Source organism: Neospora caninum, chromosome XII (assembly GCF_000208865.1).
Source record: "Neospora caninum Liverpool complete genome, chromosome XII".
Lineage (NCBI taxonomy): Eukaryota > Apicomplexa > Conoidasida > Eucoccidiorida > Sarcocystidae > Neospora > Neospora caninum.
The window spans coordinates 966,879-984,240 of record NC_018398.1 but is presented as its reverse complement, the minus strand read 5'-3'; the positions used below and the strand labels follow the sequence as shown (position 1 = coordinate 984,240).

The window sequence follows — 17,362 nt, the reverse complement described above, 5'->3', positions numbered from 1 at the left end:
AGTTTGAACGGACGTGAAAAATGCCAAACAGAGCACGACTGAACCCGTTGCACGGGGTCGACTACGGGTGATAGTATACAGATGTTTGTTGAATGTTGAATCTCATCGTCTCGTGTTGCGGTTATGTTACATCGCATTCGACCATATTTACTGCCGCATCTACGACCTTTGAAGAGATACAAGACAACATAAGGTTGAGTGGTTGTTTAGGTAGTGGGTTGGGCCAAGGTTCAAGGCAGTGTTGGCCCTCCATGACACATTAATTGCCTTTTCAAATTGGAGCAGGTACCTCTCTCCGGCTTCGTAGTGCCTGTAGGTGACGCTGTGCCTGCCGTTGCCATTCTGTCATGAGGCTCCAGGACAACTATATTTCAAGGACGGCAGTAAGCTGTCGTTTTCCCAGTCTGTACGCTCGGGGCCGAGAATGAACCGCGCCAAATAGCGGCAAGATTGAAGAGAACCGCTCCTGGAGTGATGTACCACTGATGCGTCTCTTCTGTGGCAGATTTTGAGTCATCTAGTATGCTACACGTGTCAATGCATCGCTTTTAATTTCAGCGGACGGGCTGTCTTCATTATACAGTTTGCGTCGTAGCTAGGCGTAGCTGGCGTGATTGTCCCCGACGGAGCGCACATGCCACCATAGGAACCAGCACGCGTGGGCACCTACCATGTCAGCTCCTCGAATGTGTGCTCAAGGTACTACCTCTTGAGAAGACGACGCACCTTTGGGGGCTGCCACACAACGGCGTCTGCGTGGTGCGATAGCTGTGTTAACGAGACGAAATATCTCCGAAAGAAAAAACACAAGTGCGGCTCCAGCCTCAGTCATCCAGATCAGCCAGATGCCCGGATTGGTTGAGCGCCTGATTCTGCTTTTGCTCGAAATATTCTTCCTCAAGCTCCCTCAACATGGAATTATGGACTTTCATGTTCAAGGCAGTCTCTAGTAACACCTCCGCGTCGAGTTGACTCGGTGTCGACTTAAGTGCTTCCAGAATTGCTTCGAAAGAAGCGGCGAACAGATCCTCCTGCGAACAAGACCACCCAAAACATGACGGACAAAAGTCAGTGCACAGGTTTTAGGTTGAAAAGCTCGTCGTGTACTGGTATCTGGGGGCATACTACGAGTTGGTGTGCGGCTTGATGCCTTCCATAATGCGTTGTTCGTCGAATACGTAGTGTGATATTGAGAATTACAGGCATCGCTCACTTACAAAAAATACACTTCTGTTGATGAGTGCATACACTTCTGTTGATGAGTGCTTTAAAACTGAATCAGCTCCGCATCATCGATATGAAAATAAGACAACATGTGCTGTCTTCAGGGAAGCAAATGTGTTTACCTGCTTGATTTTCAGAATTGCCAAAGCCGTGCGAAATAGCATTTTCTCTCCATCTTTGAGGAAAACGTCCCAAATTTTGACGACGCAATCGAAGGAAAAATTATACGAGAAAAGAGTCATCATCCAGCTGCTGAGATACATGCTTGACTCGACTCCTTCATTGCGGAAGTGAACGCTGAGTCTGTACGCATGAAGCGAAAAAGAGTCAGCAGGTCTCATGACACGTGGACAATGCGAAAGTGTGTCTGGTCTCCTGTTACATGGTCGGCGGGTTCGTGACTGAATAATCTGATTGAACGCACGCAATCCGTGTCCACGTTCGGACTGTCCTAAGACAAGACTCCGTGCGCGAAGCGTTGCTGTGAAGGAACTTCCTTAGCCAATTTGTTGCTCACCGGGGCATGTGTTTTTGAAACAGCCTTTGAAACTGAAAGAAGTACTTTTCAAGTGTCGGTAGGCCAGGTGTAAATAAGCCTTGCATGTTGTACTTGTGAAGTAAGCATACGAGCATGTAGAAAGCGTCCTCCTCATTCATATACATCAGAAGGATGCCGCTCAAGAATCCCATTCCCTGGCAGTAACCTGCACGCACGATCCGACCATTTCACCTCAGAAAACATGCAATACTCCGCTTGGCCCACAGTTTTTCTCTATCCTGCGTAATGGCGAACACTCCGAGGGTGAGCTTACCTACGTCAGGGTTGAAGATGGCATAAGCCTTCAACACATTGAACAGTGCCTACAGGGGAAGTAAGCATAAAAGCCGCGCATGGGGCATGTATAGGAAACGTGGCGCCAATCCTCTGAGCGCACATAGCTGCGGCATGGCTGCATTAGGTACGGTCTCCGATCTCCCAGAAACTCAGCGTGACGCTGGCAGAGATACAGAATGAAACACCAACTTGCTGACAGGCGCAAGACGCTCCGGGATGGAGAATCTGATAGCGATCATATCTGCCTCACTTGTTGTCCCTTCTGGTGCATGTCCCTGAACAGAACATGCTTGGGAAACGTCCTGTTTATATCCCTCGCAATTATGGGGCCCAGATTTGTCGGGCTGTCCTCATTCCAGATTTTGGAGGTCACCAGCTTGAAGTACATATCTGGCTCGTAACCCGCTGAAGAAACGCACTCAAAAACTCGAAAGAAAGGTGACAGCGACAAGCCGAAACGTCTTTTCCCACGGGATGCACATTGTGTCCATTGAAACGGTAACAGTGCTTCAGTGACGAACCGCTATCCGATTGCCTAAGAGTATCTATGACGGTCACCAGATATCGCTTCTTGCTTTGGTTCTTACCTTCTTGTTTCATCTTCTGCACTCCTGCGAGCAGTTGCCACACGACGCCTCGCAGATAGTCAGGTACGCCTGCCCTGACTTTCTGCTTCAGTACGTGTTTTTTCTTCTCCTGAATTTCTTCCCCGTCGACACACAAGAACCGCCACTGCTCCACTTGGCGCAGCTGACTCATATACGCGGAGAGCACCTTCCTGTCCGAGCAGAACGGCGTTGCCACTCCGGAGGACTGGCCATCCTCCCCATCTGAAACGGGGCACAGATCGCATGAGCTGGTCAGTGACCTAAGGAAAAAACGATGCTGCGCATCATTCTGCAGGCCTGTCTCTCCCAAATCGAAAACTCAAGCTGGGCAAACATCCCCCTCAATCCTGTTAGTGCCCACCAGTTCTACGAAATCCATCCTGAAGAGAGCCCTCGAAGGGAGAGCCCCGTCCCGTATTTGCCTTTGGCGACAGTTCGTTTCTGACTGCTGTCAAAGCACGAAAGTTCTACATCGACTCAGGAACGGTTGCGAGTATCTCTGAAGCCTTTCGCCCTAGCCCGACGCAGTGCTACTGCACTACGCCTTTTCCATGGAGCCCATGTAGTCACAGTTCGTTAGGCACGGAAAAGGTGCAGGAACAAGAGAAATTTGGAGCGTGGTGGGAAACGCCAAAAAAACCCACGCATGCCATATGCCGACCTAGAGATGACGTGGGTCACGCGGCCACATGGCAAGGACCAGGAGGGCACTTGTAGGCTAACTTTTTGCCCCCGGTTCAACACGGCAGAGCATCAGCACGGAGTTTCCACTTCTCGCACAAGACTGGGGAAGTGGATAAACTTGAATCTGGCTGTGGGAGTGGCAGTGCACGCACCTGGTCGCTGACGCGTTTGTTCCTCAGACACTGGGACAGCTCCTCCAGTCTTTTGCGCTTTCTTCCGTTCAAACGGGCCATGCGCGTAACCACATAGCGAGTGCAGATCCGGAGGAAAGAACGCTTGTGGGCGTAGCGTTGGAAACAGGTAGGAAAGCATGTCCAGTTGTTCACCCGACTCATCGTCGTCATCTCTGGAACAGTGGTCGGGTTTTTCTCCACAGTGATGATGCCGTCGACTCCATTTTGCTTTGCTGGATGCGGCCAGAGAGTCGGGGGCTGCGTGTCCTGAGACATCCGAACGGGGTGAACCGACTGATTGCCACTGGCATTGGCCACACGCATCCAGCGGGAAGCAGCTGTCTCTGTGTCCCTCGGCTGCCATTTCGAGAGGGTGCAACAAAGTCCGTGACTTGGCGTCACTTTCCAACCTCCTGCATGCAAGCAGCGTGTCCACCTCGTGGTCGATTGCGTATCATGGAGACGCACGGCCCGGCAAGGACCCGCTGTTGGAATGTGCACAACAACTGAGAGAAGAGGCTGCGTGACGGTAACCACGCGAAAAAACCAGCTCCTTTCTTTTTTCTTACAAAGTCAGAAACAGAGAAGCCGTCTGAGGCGCCCACATCGTATCCCGTCTGGTATGCTGAGGCAGCTTCCCCGTACAACTGTGACGGGGAAGTGGATTTTTCACGTCAAACGATTCCCTCAAAAAGAGGAATGTTTCGGGGACGAAAATAGAGGGACTCCAGGGAGAGTGCACTGATAGAACGCAGGAAACTGTGAAATTGAAGAGGCAGCCTTTGCATACAAGGGCTACGAATGTTATATTCTGTACGAAACAGTGAAAAACCAGCCGACCCGCAAAAGAACAGACCACCCGGAAACCGCCGGACCGCGAATTCGCAGACGGACGAGCCGAAGAAAGAAAAACCGAGACCAAATCTGGTGCCTTCAGAACGTTGATTCCCCTTCCGAAAGAGAAATGGGCGTGTAAGATTCGGGCAGTCTTCTGAATGGATCGCCCGATTTCTTCCCTCGTTTTCTACGGGACGAGAAAGAAATGCCAAGAACAGAGGGGAGGAAAGCCGGTGTTTCGGAGAGGTTTTTGAACGGGAGAGAAAGTGAAGAAAATGAGGAGAAAGGGACGACGTTAGGAACCGTCGTGCAAAAAGACCGTACTGCAGGAAGAACCAGACCAGGACAAAGATGGGGTAGCAGTATCGAGAAACGCTGCATTTAACCGTGAAGACTTTGTCTAGTCCGATCGGGATGGGAATGTGTATCTCAGCCAGGAGAAAAGAAACAGACGCACAGGGAAGATCATTTTCACCGTTCCCTTTGCTCTTTTCTTTTCTTCTGTTCTGCCCAATCCAGCCCGTCCAGACGGATCGAGCTGGAAGACCTCGACACAGCACACCTTTCAGGCAGAGAGTAGATAGCAAAACCCATTTTCCTCTAGCTGTGAACAGATAATAGGGCTGAATTTCCCTCTAGCAAAGAAGACCGAGGAAGGGAAAGGCCGTAAGAAGAAGCTTGCAGAGGTACGAAGCGGTAAGGACCACATGCCGTGCGGCCTTTTTCATTCATTGACCGCTGACGACAGTAACGAATGAATCGCTTGCTTACCGGCTGCGCCGATCGCCAGCACAAACACGGTGAAGCGGGCGGAAACGATTTTTCTTGTCTCCAAGCAGTCGGCTCGAAAGCGAGAGCCTTCTGAGTCTATGTGTCATGTGTCTAGTTCTACGTTCCCGGTCCTCGTGGAGAAAGGAGGAGTGCGTGGATATTTCGGCAAGTTTCGCGCGATTTTTGTGCCCCGCCCCCTCAATGGAAACCCGTGCCCGCCTCTCTGTCTTGCGCTGCCGTGGCCGCTGGGAGCTTTTCTCCTCTGCAGACGGCATGCAGCGCGAAAAACCAGCGGACTAGGAGAAAAAGCGAAATCCCGCCCTGAGGGGATGGTTTGCCATGACAGACGGAGAAGGCCCGAAACGGTGAAAATAGCGGCGCGTGCGCTTGCTAGGCTTTCCTTTCCTCAAACAAAGCTTCGCATCCGTTTCCTCAGCAAAACGAGAAGTTTTTCTAGACGGCCAAGTGTCTTCAGGTATTCGTCTAGAGTCAGTTCAGCTGAATGTCTCCAGAGTCGGAGAGTGGCTTTCTCTCCGTGCCGCGTCTCATCAAGACAGCGGCCGACTCTCCTGCGCTGTTCCGGACCGGCTGAAACCATACAACCGATTTGCTTCTATTGCTTTTTTCGTCTTTTTATCGCATACTACCGTTAACGAAGATATTGCATTTTCAAGGTAGCCAACCCACTGGCGCTACTCCGGATCGTCCGCTCACGCCGCCTGTCTTGTTTTCGGTCTTGTGACCTTGTCGAAAGCGTACCTGTTCCGTGACTGTCCTTCTCTGCTCTCTTTTTTTAGTCTTGGACCGCTTCTGCTCATCTTTTCCCTCCGTTTCATTTCGACCAAATTCGGCGTAGTAACGTCTAAAGACTGCAAGACACATCTTGGCGTACAGTGGATTTTCTCCGCGCCTCCAAAGGGACTACCGTGAAACTGGGAGGCATTGTACAGTGCAAACGAGATTTAATTCATTGGCGTCTCGATTCATTTTGAAGCTTATCCCCTTCGTGGCCGTTTTCTTCCACAAGAGCGGACGGTTGCCCACGAGAGGCAAGGGTGAAAACCTTGCGCTTTACTAGGGCCACGGGTCTCACCACGGTGGCAACACAAAGACTCTACGGCAGTTAAACAAAAGAAATTACGGGGGGGATTTTCGACATTTGCCTCAACTTCCCTGGTGACAATTCTTCCGGTGTCTTCTCGGCTCATTCGAAAAGTCCAGCCAGCTCTGGTTCCGAACCACGTGGAGGAATAGCCAGTCCGGGAAGGCTAGGAGAGTCCTCAGTAGCAGGTCCGAGTCTTGTCTTCTTTTGGATGTACACATATTTACCGAGATATCGCACAATCGTTTTTACTGCAAGGAGCTAGATGCAAAGTAGGGATTTATTTTGTGGTTTCAAGCTTAAGGAATTACATTGCGAGACACCACGCCTGGCTTTCCTCGGAGGAAATCGGCCACATTTTTGACCTTGTTTCCACGTTCCTTCTGCGTCCCACCACTTTTTTTCCTTGAGGGACGCTGTCTACATGCTCATGTACACGTCTTCAACTGTCTTTATCGTTAAACTGGGTACAGCGGGAGTGTGTATGAACGCACATTTACAAATATATACCAACGTTCTTTGCCTCGGCGTCTTCTTCTGGTTGGCCGACTTCTCAAAGAGGCGCGTTTCCCGTTCTCGAGAGCACCATGGATCACCAGTTCACTCAAAGCCAGTTGGGCATGGGCGATGGCAGCTTCGGCGGCAGCCAATCGACGCGGTCTAAGCTCGCGGTGCTCAGCGAAAGGATTCATGGCTTTGAAAAACAGATGGAAACAGAGGCAAAACAGAGAAGGGAGAGTGAAGAAAGTCGAGTTATCGCAATCAAGGAAGCCATCACGAAACTGGAGAAAACGCTCAACGCCGAAATCAAACGACGCGTCGAGGCAAACAAAGCTCTCCAGGCGGTGAGTCAGAAGACGAAATATAAGTCTCTCCATAGAAAAGCTTTATTGCTTTTGCCTCGATCTCTTCCTCGGCTTCTCGTTGTCGCCTGTGTCTGGCCGCTCTTCCACTTCCTCTTGTCTCTCCTTGTCTTCCTTCTCTCTTCATGTCCACTTTCGAAACAAAACAGGCTGGTGACTGCCGGAGAGAGACTCTGGCAGCATTCTCGTGCGTGTCTCCCCTCCTTGTGATGGCGCGTGTGTTCCTCGACCACACTGCAGCTTTTCCTTTCCTCCTGCACCAAGTGCTAATGCGAGTTTCCTTCTCGGGTCTCGTCACTTCAATTTCTCTCTCTTGCCTAATGGATGGCTGTGTCTTCTGGCCCTATTCGGATATCGCCGGCAGAGGCAACCATATTCACATATGTATTCAGATATCTATCTTCATATAGAGATGCATACAAACGTGGAGATCTGTAGCTGACTGTATGCACATATACAGGAACATGCGCGTACATGTATACCAGACGTCGCGTGCAGAGTGCGTAACCAGTATTTTGCTTCATTCATCCCTTCTCGGGCAGAGCGCTCCTTGAGGCAACCTACAGGCGTCGTCTGTTCTGCTGCTTGTCTACAATTGAATCTCACATTACTTTAGAGTTGTGTCCATTTCTCGGTCTCGTCTGTTTTAGATGTTTGAAAGCCAGCTTCTTGGCGTCCAAGACAAGCTGTCGTCTATCTTCGTGGAGAAGTTTGACCAGCTACAGAGCGCCCTGGATGCATTGAACGACAGACTGACCGTCGTGGAGCGCGAATCTGCAATCGAGAAGGATAAACAGGCGAAGGAGTGGGAAGAGAAGAACGCTATGATCTCCAAAGACATGTCGACCATCAAGGTACGTTAGGCACCCGGATACACGGCACGAATTTCCTTTTCGCGCTCGAGAGGAAAAGATGTATGAGGTCAGAAGAATCGACAAGAGCGGTGCAAAGGACGAGTCACCCAGAGACCTGGATACACATCTCGGCGTTTTAGTCAATGTATACAGCCCAGACGCCACACCATTTCGCTTTCCTGTTCCCTCAAGAGGAGGCCTGTAGCAGTGATTCACGTGTGGAAACTGGTTTTCCCTGTTTTTTTCGCGCAACGAAGGGAAATCTCAGATCATAATCCAAGATTGGAGATGTATAGAGTTGTAGGCACGCGACCTCACGTGTCCATATCCAGTATCTATTTACACCGAATGGAGTTGGACATGTGCTCAGAAAACCGTTTTCGGTCGTTGTTCTGGAACGCGGCAGCTTCATGTTAAGAGCGCATGGAGGCCATCGAGTCCAGTCTGGACCGCGGATGGGAATGGTCATCCTGTCGGAACAAACGAAGATTCGGCATCTCAGTTCCAGAACAGGACGCGATGTGCGTTGCGCAACCGGGTTTTGGCGCGAAAATGTTGAAGCTGCCGGCGAACGCGCTGCCGCAGTGTGTTTGGAGAACCTTCCCTGGGGTTCAAGGCACCTGACCTTTTTGGAAGACCGCCGTAAACACGACGCTCTTCCGCGGGTTTCTCTTTGATTTCGCAGGCAGCACTGGAGTCAGAGAGCCAGATGAGACAAGAACGCGAAGTCCAGCTCGCCAAGAGACTAGGAGAGCTCGAGTATCGAACAGAGGGCAAGTTCGAAGCGGAGAAAGTGAGCGCGGCAGAACAGCGGGATGGGAAAGGGAGTGAACGCTTGGGTCGTTTTTTTCTGGACCTTCGGAGTGGCGCGTAACTGTTCAGTTGATTTCGAAATGTTTATCTAATTTCCGCGTCCTCGGGGTGAGGGCCTGTTGATTTGTTGTGCCTGCTTTGTTTCCCCTTTCTTGAGGGACTCATTGCATATCAAAGTGAAGAATTGATGCCCTGTCGGTTGTCATTTGCCCATCTTTTTTTTTGTGGCGGTTCAAGGCTTGCTATGTTTGATCCTACGCTGCGGTTGCCCTGTTTCTGTGTTCAGAACACTCGCCAGCAGAAATACGAGCAGGCGCACGAGGAGATGGAAGAGGCGAAGAGAATTCGCGAGCGAAACGAAGAGAAATTCCAGACCTTTGTCCTGGAGGAAATCGCAGCTCTCAAAAATGGCCTCGTTCTCGAGTCCCAGGTACGCGTTGAACGCTGAGATACCTGTTTAGGCGCCGACACTTTGAGTTTGTGCACAACCAAAAGGGGAAGGGAAGAGCACAAGACGGGGGGAGACAGGTGAATACACCCACAATCCAGTTCACGATGTCTTTCGTTCGAGTGTTAAATGCAGCTTGTACCTCCTGCACGAGTTTGTCCAGCTCCACCAGAGCTGATCTGGTGGGTGGGGTCGAGTGCATGCCAGCAAAACCGAGCTTGTTAAATCTTTTCTCGCAGACAAACATTAGAGAGCCGAGTCAGAAGAAAAGGAGGAAAGCACTGGGAGATGGGAATCGATTCTTAGCTAGAGCCTACCGGACAAATGCTGGAGCACCAGACCGCCACTCGCTGAGCATGGTTCGCCCCGTCCGGCGAGGGGGGTGGGGGGGTGTTCTTTCGTGAGTTAGCAGATGATGTTTTTTCTTTAGGAAACGGAGAGTATCATGTGCGTCGCGCAGATATGTGGAGTACCTGCCTCCGTATGTGTCACGCAGGCTCGAGAAGGAGCAGACGACGACATCGTCCAAGCTGTCAATCATTACACGACGGCGCTGCAAGATGCACTGCGGCTGGTTACGACTGCCTGAGAAAAGAGTCCTTTATCTGGCGGCTGAAATGGATGTCTTATCGTAGCAAGGGACGAGTATTCGTGTCTAGTGCCTCGAACCGGAAATGTTAGCATGTTGCGGTGTGGGTTCTTGGAATCTCCCCTGGAGGCAGGTGCGAATTTTTGAGAGTCACAATTAACAGTGTGTGACCCGCCCTATCTGTCTCTAGCCTGTATCTCCATCTTGATATTGTTGAAGCTTGCTAGGGTTGTGTGCAACGTCGAACCGCCTGGGGCAGAAAGCGAGATAACTGCGACGTTGCTTCTAGATTCATCTAACACACACCACCAACTAGCCAGTCGTTTTTCACTGCGTTCTGCACCGACGGACGCCGTGCGCTTTACTCAGACCGGGGCATAGACCGACAAATATCTTTGCGTGGATGTGTACATATATAGTTCTCGAAAAAAGCGTGAACCAAAACAGTTTCGGCAGAGTAGTGCTGAGTTTACCCTGCCGGCGGCGTAGCATTTTCTTCTCGCCGTCAACTGCGTCTGGGGGCGCGAGCAGTGCAGGATAATGCCTGTGCCATGTGTCATTTCTGCTTTCTCTTCTGACGGGCATATTCCGGGAAGAACTTTGGGAATTTCTACCGACAGGCGTGCACCAGGTTGTCAATATGCGCTCTGAAGTGGTTCGGGTGTGGCTGACGCTCTTGCTCGATGTTTAAAGACGCGTGCGTCTCTATCGTGGTGTGCGGCGTTTCCATTGCGATTCCCGTATGAGAGTCGTTCAAAAAGTTGGGAAACAGGACTCAAAGCCGCGGAACCTGTGCGGGGCAGGACTTGGGTCCCTTTGAAAGATTGCGGGTTGCACTGCAGGACCATCTCTGACTTTTTGGCGCAAGCGGTATCGCGTCTGATAGACGATCAGCCAGACACCCTCACATGTTTTTTTCACGAACGTGCCCATGCATTTTTGTAGTGTATGTATAGATATGTATATATATAGGTGTGTATACGGATGCGTAAGTGCCTGTCCAATACATTAGGACAGCCTTACACACGCTCATAACTACAAATATATATATATATATATATATATATATATATTTAGAGAGCCTAGGCGCGCGCAACATCTCTACGATGAGAGGAGCTTTCCGTCTCTCGATTAGCGTTCTTATTCCCGATACGCAAGGCGGTCACTGTTCGAACTCGCATGAGACGTCTAGGTAGCAGTCCCAGTCGATGCATATTTTGAGCTGCAGGAAGACAGAAGCTTCGTCGGGTTTTTCCTCTCCCGAAAGGGAATTGCTGAGACCTATCACACTCGCTGATCGGGCTGCAGAGGCGTCTTGCATCGACGCCCCCGAGCGGCTGGCGTCCAGAGTGAGTGGGGAGCGCTGCGCCTCAAGGTGCTTTGATTTTCGGTTAGTCTGCCTTAGCTTGGCCGCATGAATTTGTTGCTCTTTGAGGATTTCCGACTTTTCTCCAAGCGTCAGAGAGCCGCAGAGAAGAATCACTTCCGGTTCGAACGGCCTGGACGTGGGAGAGGCAGATGGGCTTGTGGCGGCGGTCTTGGCGTCAGACGCAAAGCACCCTTTGAAGAGTCGGATAATCTGGTTAACCGTCGCGGCCTCAGAAACTTTTCCACCCCGCTTTAGGCCTCCCAAGGCCTCCAACAGCTGTCTGTCTCCTGAGTGTCCAAAGCGACGACAGATTTCTTTGGACGGCAGAGAGACATATTTGACCCACCCAGACAAACTGTTGTACATGCACAGGTGGAAGAACAGCATTCCATACCGGCGTTTTGCACACTGGATCATGAGCAGGAGGAGTGGAGTGCCGTAGACGAGAAGGGCATGGCAAAAGGAAAGCTTGTCGTTGTATAAGCAATCTTCCACGTAGGACGTCAGGGGCCGAGAGTCTTGCGACGTCGCAGCAGGCTCCTGTTGGTCCTTCAGGATGAGGCAGGGCGTTCCACGCGCGTATTCGACTTCGAGCATGTTCGCAATGAGTTTCCCGTCTGTTTCGTCAGCCAGGCGTCTCCGTTTCATCACATTTCGCCGCGTCTCTCTGCGCGCGTTCTCAGACTGATGAGTGGCCTCTCCCTTCGACCGACTTGCTGCCTGGCCCGCTTTTTCGGCTCCTGAAGTGCTTTCTCCTGTCCGACTTCCTTCTGGAAACTTTATTGCCGCAATCGCGGTGTACAGACAGGGGGGGAACTCCATGTCATCGAGCATGAGTTTGACCACAATGTCTTCTTCGTTGATGATTGACACGGTTACAGGCGCTGAGGTGCTATCGCTCACAGCGAAGTCGCCAGTATACAAGTGCCTTCGTGAAGCAATACCTGAGTTGTCAGTCTGAGCCTCGCGATCGGCCGATCCCGGACCAACCGTTTGCCTTACGTAACACGGCTTGAGGCTGTTCCACCCCGCTCCTACGCCGTCGTACTCCGCAGCTGCGTCGTTCAGATCTTGCATGTGCTTCTCGATTTGAGAACGCTGCTCTTTGTCCCGAAGTTTCAGATCCTGCTCGACACTGATGAGGCCCGTCTGTATCTGAGCCAGTCTTGCAGTTGTCTGTGCATGCCGAGTCTTCAGGGCTTCGACAGCATTCATGACTCCCTCATAGGCAGCGAGGAAAGCCTCTTCGACCGCGTCAGCATTGCTGGGTAATCCCGTAGCGCGTCTTGTCCGGTGGCTAGCCTCTCCCGCCTCCCCCACGAGACAGCTCAGGTTTTCTGCTGCTGCGTCGGCAGTCTCATCCTCTTCTGCGAAACACATCAGCCTCATTTCCTTCATTGTACTGCACTCGTCCTCTAGTGCCTCGATGTCTTCTTGTTCTCCCTCCAGCTGTTTCTGTAGAATCGTCTTCTGCTCAAGAAAAAACTTGTGAATCGTTGCCAAAGAGAGACATGTCCCTGTGCTCAGCTCTAGCACATGCTTGAGACGGCTAATCTCCGCTTCCAGCGTCCCCACTTTCCATTCCAAGCTGAACGCCTCATCTCCGACATCTGCCTCCTTGCCGTCTTGCCTTCTGCGAGCGTCCGACCCGCGACTGCGCTGCTTGGCGAGCTGCAACAGTCACACACAACAGGAACACCGTTTTCGCATCAGGCAGGACGTATTCGAATCATTGGAAAAAAGTCGACACCGGTGCGGAATGGTGGTCCCCCGACTTTCTGCGCCCTCTTGAAAAAGGTTCTAGCACCCGTTGAACCAGGGGGGAACCATGCAGAGAGGCGATACAGCCGCAGCATAGTTAGCGATAGGTATGCCCGTGAATATAACTGCAAGGAGAGAGCCGGCGGAGAGTCGAAATCAATTCAAATAAAGGAACGTGCATGGGCAGCATTCTCGATTGGTACAGCTCTACGCATGTAGATCGGAATCTGATCGGACAGGCAGATAGGTTTGCTGAGAGATGGACGGAAGGATGACGATGCACACAGTGGAGACTTGCAGGCGAACTCTGGATCGTCCGTCTCATACCCTTGCTTGAAGAACCCTGTTTCGACTCCGATAGTATTTCAGCTTCTCCTCTGTATTCCGGTAGACGGCCAAGATACTTTTCGCGAGGTCTGCTTGACTGAATGACGAAGAACGGGCAGAGGTTTCGTGCTCGAGAAACCGTCGAACTTTCGTCTCACTGAGCATCCAGTCGCCACCATCTCTGCCTCTCAACAGTTTGCTCCACTTGCTCATGCATGCGCGGCCTCGAGGAGGTCTACGGGATTTCAGTGGATATCCGTCTGACAATTTGGGAACAGATGGCACTCTTTCTGGGGCCCTAGGAACCAACGGAGGCCGAACAGCTGGCGACGGTTCTCCGACACGAGCCCCTGCTGGGTTTTGGCCAGTGCCTGGGAAAGCATCAAGCAGCCCACGGGCACAGCACGGGTTTTTACTACACCTCTCGTGGGGGCCTTTCAGCATCCTTTGGCGATGGACTTCGACGGAGAGACCGGGGAGATGGAAGCAGAATGGCAGGTGTAAAAACGGAGAGGCGAAGGCAAAGCGAACAGCAAAAGTGCCGGGAGTCAGGCACGACATACAGTCGGCGCAGCCTCTTACCACTAGCCTTCCCGTGAGCGGCGAGCGTGCGGCGTATTTGGACGTTCTCCTCATAGAGTCGCTGGTTCTCCTGTTGCAGTGCAGTGACGGAAAGAAGCAGCTCTTGACGCAGCCCAGCACAACACCGCCTTTCCGGAAAAACACCTTGTCCGCCAGCTCTCTGGAGCGATGCTGCCCGACAGCGGTCATCCTCCAAGGACGGCTGGCCGCGAAGACCATTCAAGGACCGCTTTTGTTTCTGCGCTTGCTTCTCTGCAAGTGCCAGGTCAAGCTCAGCGTTCAATGTGGCGATTTGGTCGAGGACGAATCGATCTGATTCGGTCGATGCCGACCCGGGAAGCGAGTTCTCTGCCAGCGAGTGGCGCAGACCGTGGTACTGACGGAGGCGGGACTGCGCCCGTGCAACCTCAGCATCGTCCTGAACGAGGCACAGGAGCTTGAGGTCCCGAATCGTGGTGACGTACCTTTCCCGCTCGTCATTCACAGCTCGCTTCATCTCCTCGTTCGCTATCCTGCATCGTTCGATCTCGTCTTGGAGCTCTTGCAACGTCGACTCTTTCTTCGGACCGCCTTCCGATGTCCCTTCTGGCCATAGGACCCCGTGGACATGGCCCCCGCCGGGGTCTGCTTCGACCTGCTCAGGCTGAGTGATACAACACCAAAAATATGCGAAAGCCAAAAAGGTTATCACTACGTTGTCACTACGCACGGCGCTGTTGTTCAAGTCTGGCTGCTTTCGAGGGCTGACCAATTCTCAACTCTGGGGGAAAAACCCTTACTGAGAATGTCTGAAGCCGACGAGCTGTGTCTGGATCGATTCCCAGTCGGCGCAGACGTTCTGCTGTCTCACAGGACCCTCGGTGTGCTGTAAGTACACCTGTTGGAGGGGGTCTGCGCGACGCAGAGGAAGAAGTTGGGGAGTTCAGAGGCGGCAAGCTGAGTGTTTCAGATCCACTGTCCGAATCGCCTCTCCGGTACTCAAGTCTCGGCGGGGGTGACCGGAAGCTGAGTGGCGGGAGCTGGAGGGAAACACAAACGTCCCGGCGTGGTCAATCCAGGGCATCTCTCGATACAGACTTCAGGCTCAACTGCTGCAGGACATCTTCCTCGCAGCATTTTCAGCACGCACGTACACTAAGACGACGTTCTGCTACATATTCTTGTGTGTGTAATTCAAGGAATAGCTCACGTAGCCATATTCCTCTGTTTTAGTAGCTGGCCGATTCCTGCCCCGAAGGGTGTTGGTGATATCTAAATTCTACAGTCTTTCTTTCGATCTGTTGCGCGAGCCAGCGTACTCCCCAAAGATACAGGGAGGGTCGGCTTGCGTTGGGATTATGAAAACTCACTCTTCCATCTTTCTCGTAACGGGCAGATGCCAGAACTGGCGCATGAACTTGCAGCATCCTTGAGCCTCTGTCAAGTGCCCGAAAAGATCTCAAAGGGGATATGCCTGGGGCGAACTTCCCCCCGTCATTCGTCCTCACAACGTCGGATACTGTCCCCTGCTTGGAGAAAACCCCAGGGTCGGCGCCGGAGAGCCTGTTTCTCCGAGGTGAACCAGACATCTTTCACTCGCCGCGTTTAGACCAAAACAAATCAAGACCTTTCTCCGATGTGGGCCTGCAAACTTGAGGAGAACAGTGTTCTGCTCTGGTCATAGACGTGAAGTGAACCTCCCGTACAGTTTCGTTGAAGGTCTGCCCAACATGCCTGTGGGTGGATTCGGACAGCTTGGCCTAGGTCGGCCATGAACAGGACCGGGAAAAAGAGAAGCAATTGCGATCTCCTTGCGGAGAAGAAAAGCAGCTCAGAATTACAGGAAAAACAGTATTTCGAGTTAACACGCTGACCCCGTCCCTTCCACCGCTCCAAAACTGCGAATATACTTTTGCACAGCCACAATTGAATACAGGGGAACATTCCATTATTCATCAGCTAACGGAGAATATCGAATCACATGGTAGCCGTAGTTTTTCCGTGAGAGATGTCTCACGAGAAAAGCCGCCCTGCTTCCTGAAGACGAGCGCCATTCTCTGAAGATGGCTCTCGGTTAAGTTATGCTGTTATCCGTTATCTCTGTTTCTCTTACAGGGTGTAAGTGAAAGAGCCTGTCTTCAAAAATTTGCTTGGCGTTTGCTTTTTAAGGGATGCTTGTGCGTCACTAGGTTGACAATGCGTCCTTGAGATCTGTTTCACCGGAAAGCCCAGGTATGGTAATTACGTGAACATATGATGCTTAACGAGTCTATTGCGCTTGCTACAACCCACAAACGTATTGCTTTCTGCGTGCTGACAAAGCAGTTATTCAGCCGACGATCCTTTCGGAGCTGGTGAGCGTAAAAGCGGACGGTGCACTAAATGAGCAAATTTCAAACCAACGGCGTCAGTTCCTCTTCCTCTTTTTGCTTCGTGGTCGAGGCGCGTCATTAACCCGACAGCGCTGTCTGTTTTCTTTTCATTAAGGGACTTTGTGCCTCAAAAGAACTTCCGATATTGACGTCGCCTTTCCTTTAGAAGCAGCTACCTCATGCAGCAACTTACGAGGAACAGATCTTCAGTTTGCCGTTGTGGCCCCACATTACGCCCCCATATTTCGACATAGAAAGACAGCAGCGTTCTGAGAAACCGGGTGCCTTGCGCCTGCTCACCTCCCCCTTCTCGGCCCCTCCCTGTTACGGTCTAGATCTGTTTCACTGTCGGCCTCAGATTCCTTGATTTCAGCGACAACTTCACGGACTGATGGCTCTTTTCTTCTCGCAAATTTTATCTACTTCATCGTATGGAACTCCTCTAGTAGTCCAGCGATCCAATTGCTTAACAGTTGTATGTGGCACCTGTCCTTCCGTCTTCATTAATTGAGACGTTTCTGAAAGGAACGTGGCCTGACCAAAACGTAGCCACGGCGCATTCGAAAGAACAATGGCAGCACCCGGCGGTAACGTTCTAGCCCTTGTCACACGATGGCTTGGTTTCGTGTGCGGTATCCTAACCGTTCTATTGTGGTGCTTCCAGCTATCATCAGCACGGCCATCTATTACAGTCTCAAACTCAGATTTCCTTGCAGACGTCAATAAAGCCTCCTGGCGAATGGCATTGTTTTCTTTCGTTCCGAATGTATTCGTAGATATCTGGACTCCCTTCGTCATGGGTGCAGTTTCCGTCCTTTGCCATCTACGAATGTTCCACTTCGATTTCATAACAGTGAATTTTGCTCATTTCTTCGCATGGAACTTCATTATGGCCCTATTCGGGAATATCGGATATGCGGGTGGCGTTGGCGTCATCGTCGCTTCTTTCACACTTCTGACCACCCTTCTGAGCTTAATCTGCATTATCGTATGCAATGAGAGTGCCAGCCTCCAACTCGGTTGAGCAATTGTCGGATTCCGCCGAACACGTAGCGTGGTCTAGCCAGGTTACAAATATCAGTGGCCGTTCTGCTGCTTGAATGATATCCTGTCTACAGCACTGATGTGAGAACCACCTTCCGAAAAGTGTGGTCGGTGGTATGAGATGAGG

At 51.6% G+C, this 17,362-nt stretch overlaps 3 protein-coding genes across 3 annotated transcripts; 1 reads left to right on the top strand and 2 right to left on the bottom strand.

Moving 5' to 3' along the window:
• Positions 1-824: 824 nt before the first annotated feature.
• NCLIV_061510 (TBC1 domain family, member 10C, related) lies at positions 825-3,888 on the bottom strand (the record flags this gene model as incomplete). Its single annotated transcript, XM_003885703.1, has 7 exons — positions 825-1,031; positions 1,347-1,527; positions 1,742-1,928; positions 2,037-2,085; positions 2,310-2,464; positions 2,647-2,818; positions 3,535-3,888. 7 exons carry the CDS (start codon positions 3,886-3,888, stop codon positions 825-827), a joined length of 1,305 nt encoding a protein of 434 aa, XP_003885752.1.
• Positions 3,889-6,821: 2,933 nt separating this feature from the next.
• NCLIV_061500 (hypothetical protein) lies at positions 6,822-9,801 on the top strand (the record flags this gene model as incomplete). Its single annotated transcript, XM_003885702.1, has 5 exons — positions 6,822-7,079; positions 7,748-7,951; positions 8,637-8,744; positions 9,051-9,194; positions 9,709-9,801. 5 exons carry the CDS (start codon positions 6,822-6,824, stop codon positions 9,799-9,801), a joined length of 807 nt encoding a protein of 268 aa, XP_003885751.1.
• A 1,162-nt stretch (positions 9,802-10,963) lies between these two features.
• On the bottom strand, positions 10,964-15,246 carry NCLIV_061490 (conserved hypothetical protein; the record flags this gene model as incomplete). Its single annotated transcript, XM_003885701.1, has 4 exons — positions 10,964-12,841; positions 13,259-13,518; positions 13,841-14,483; positions 15,190-15,246. 4 exons carry the CDS (start codon positions 15,244-15,246, stop codon positions 10,964-10,966), a joined length of 2,838 nt encoding a protein of 945 aa, XP_003885750.1.
• Positions 15,247-17,362: the final 2,116 nt, after the last annotated feature.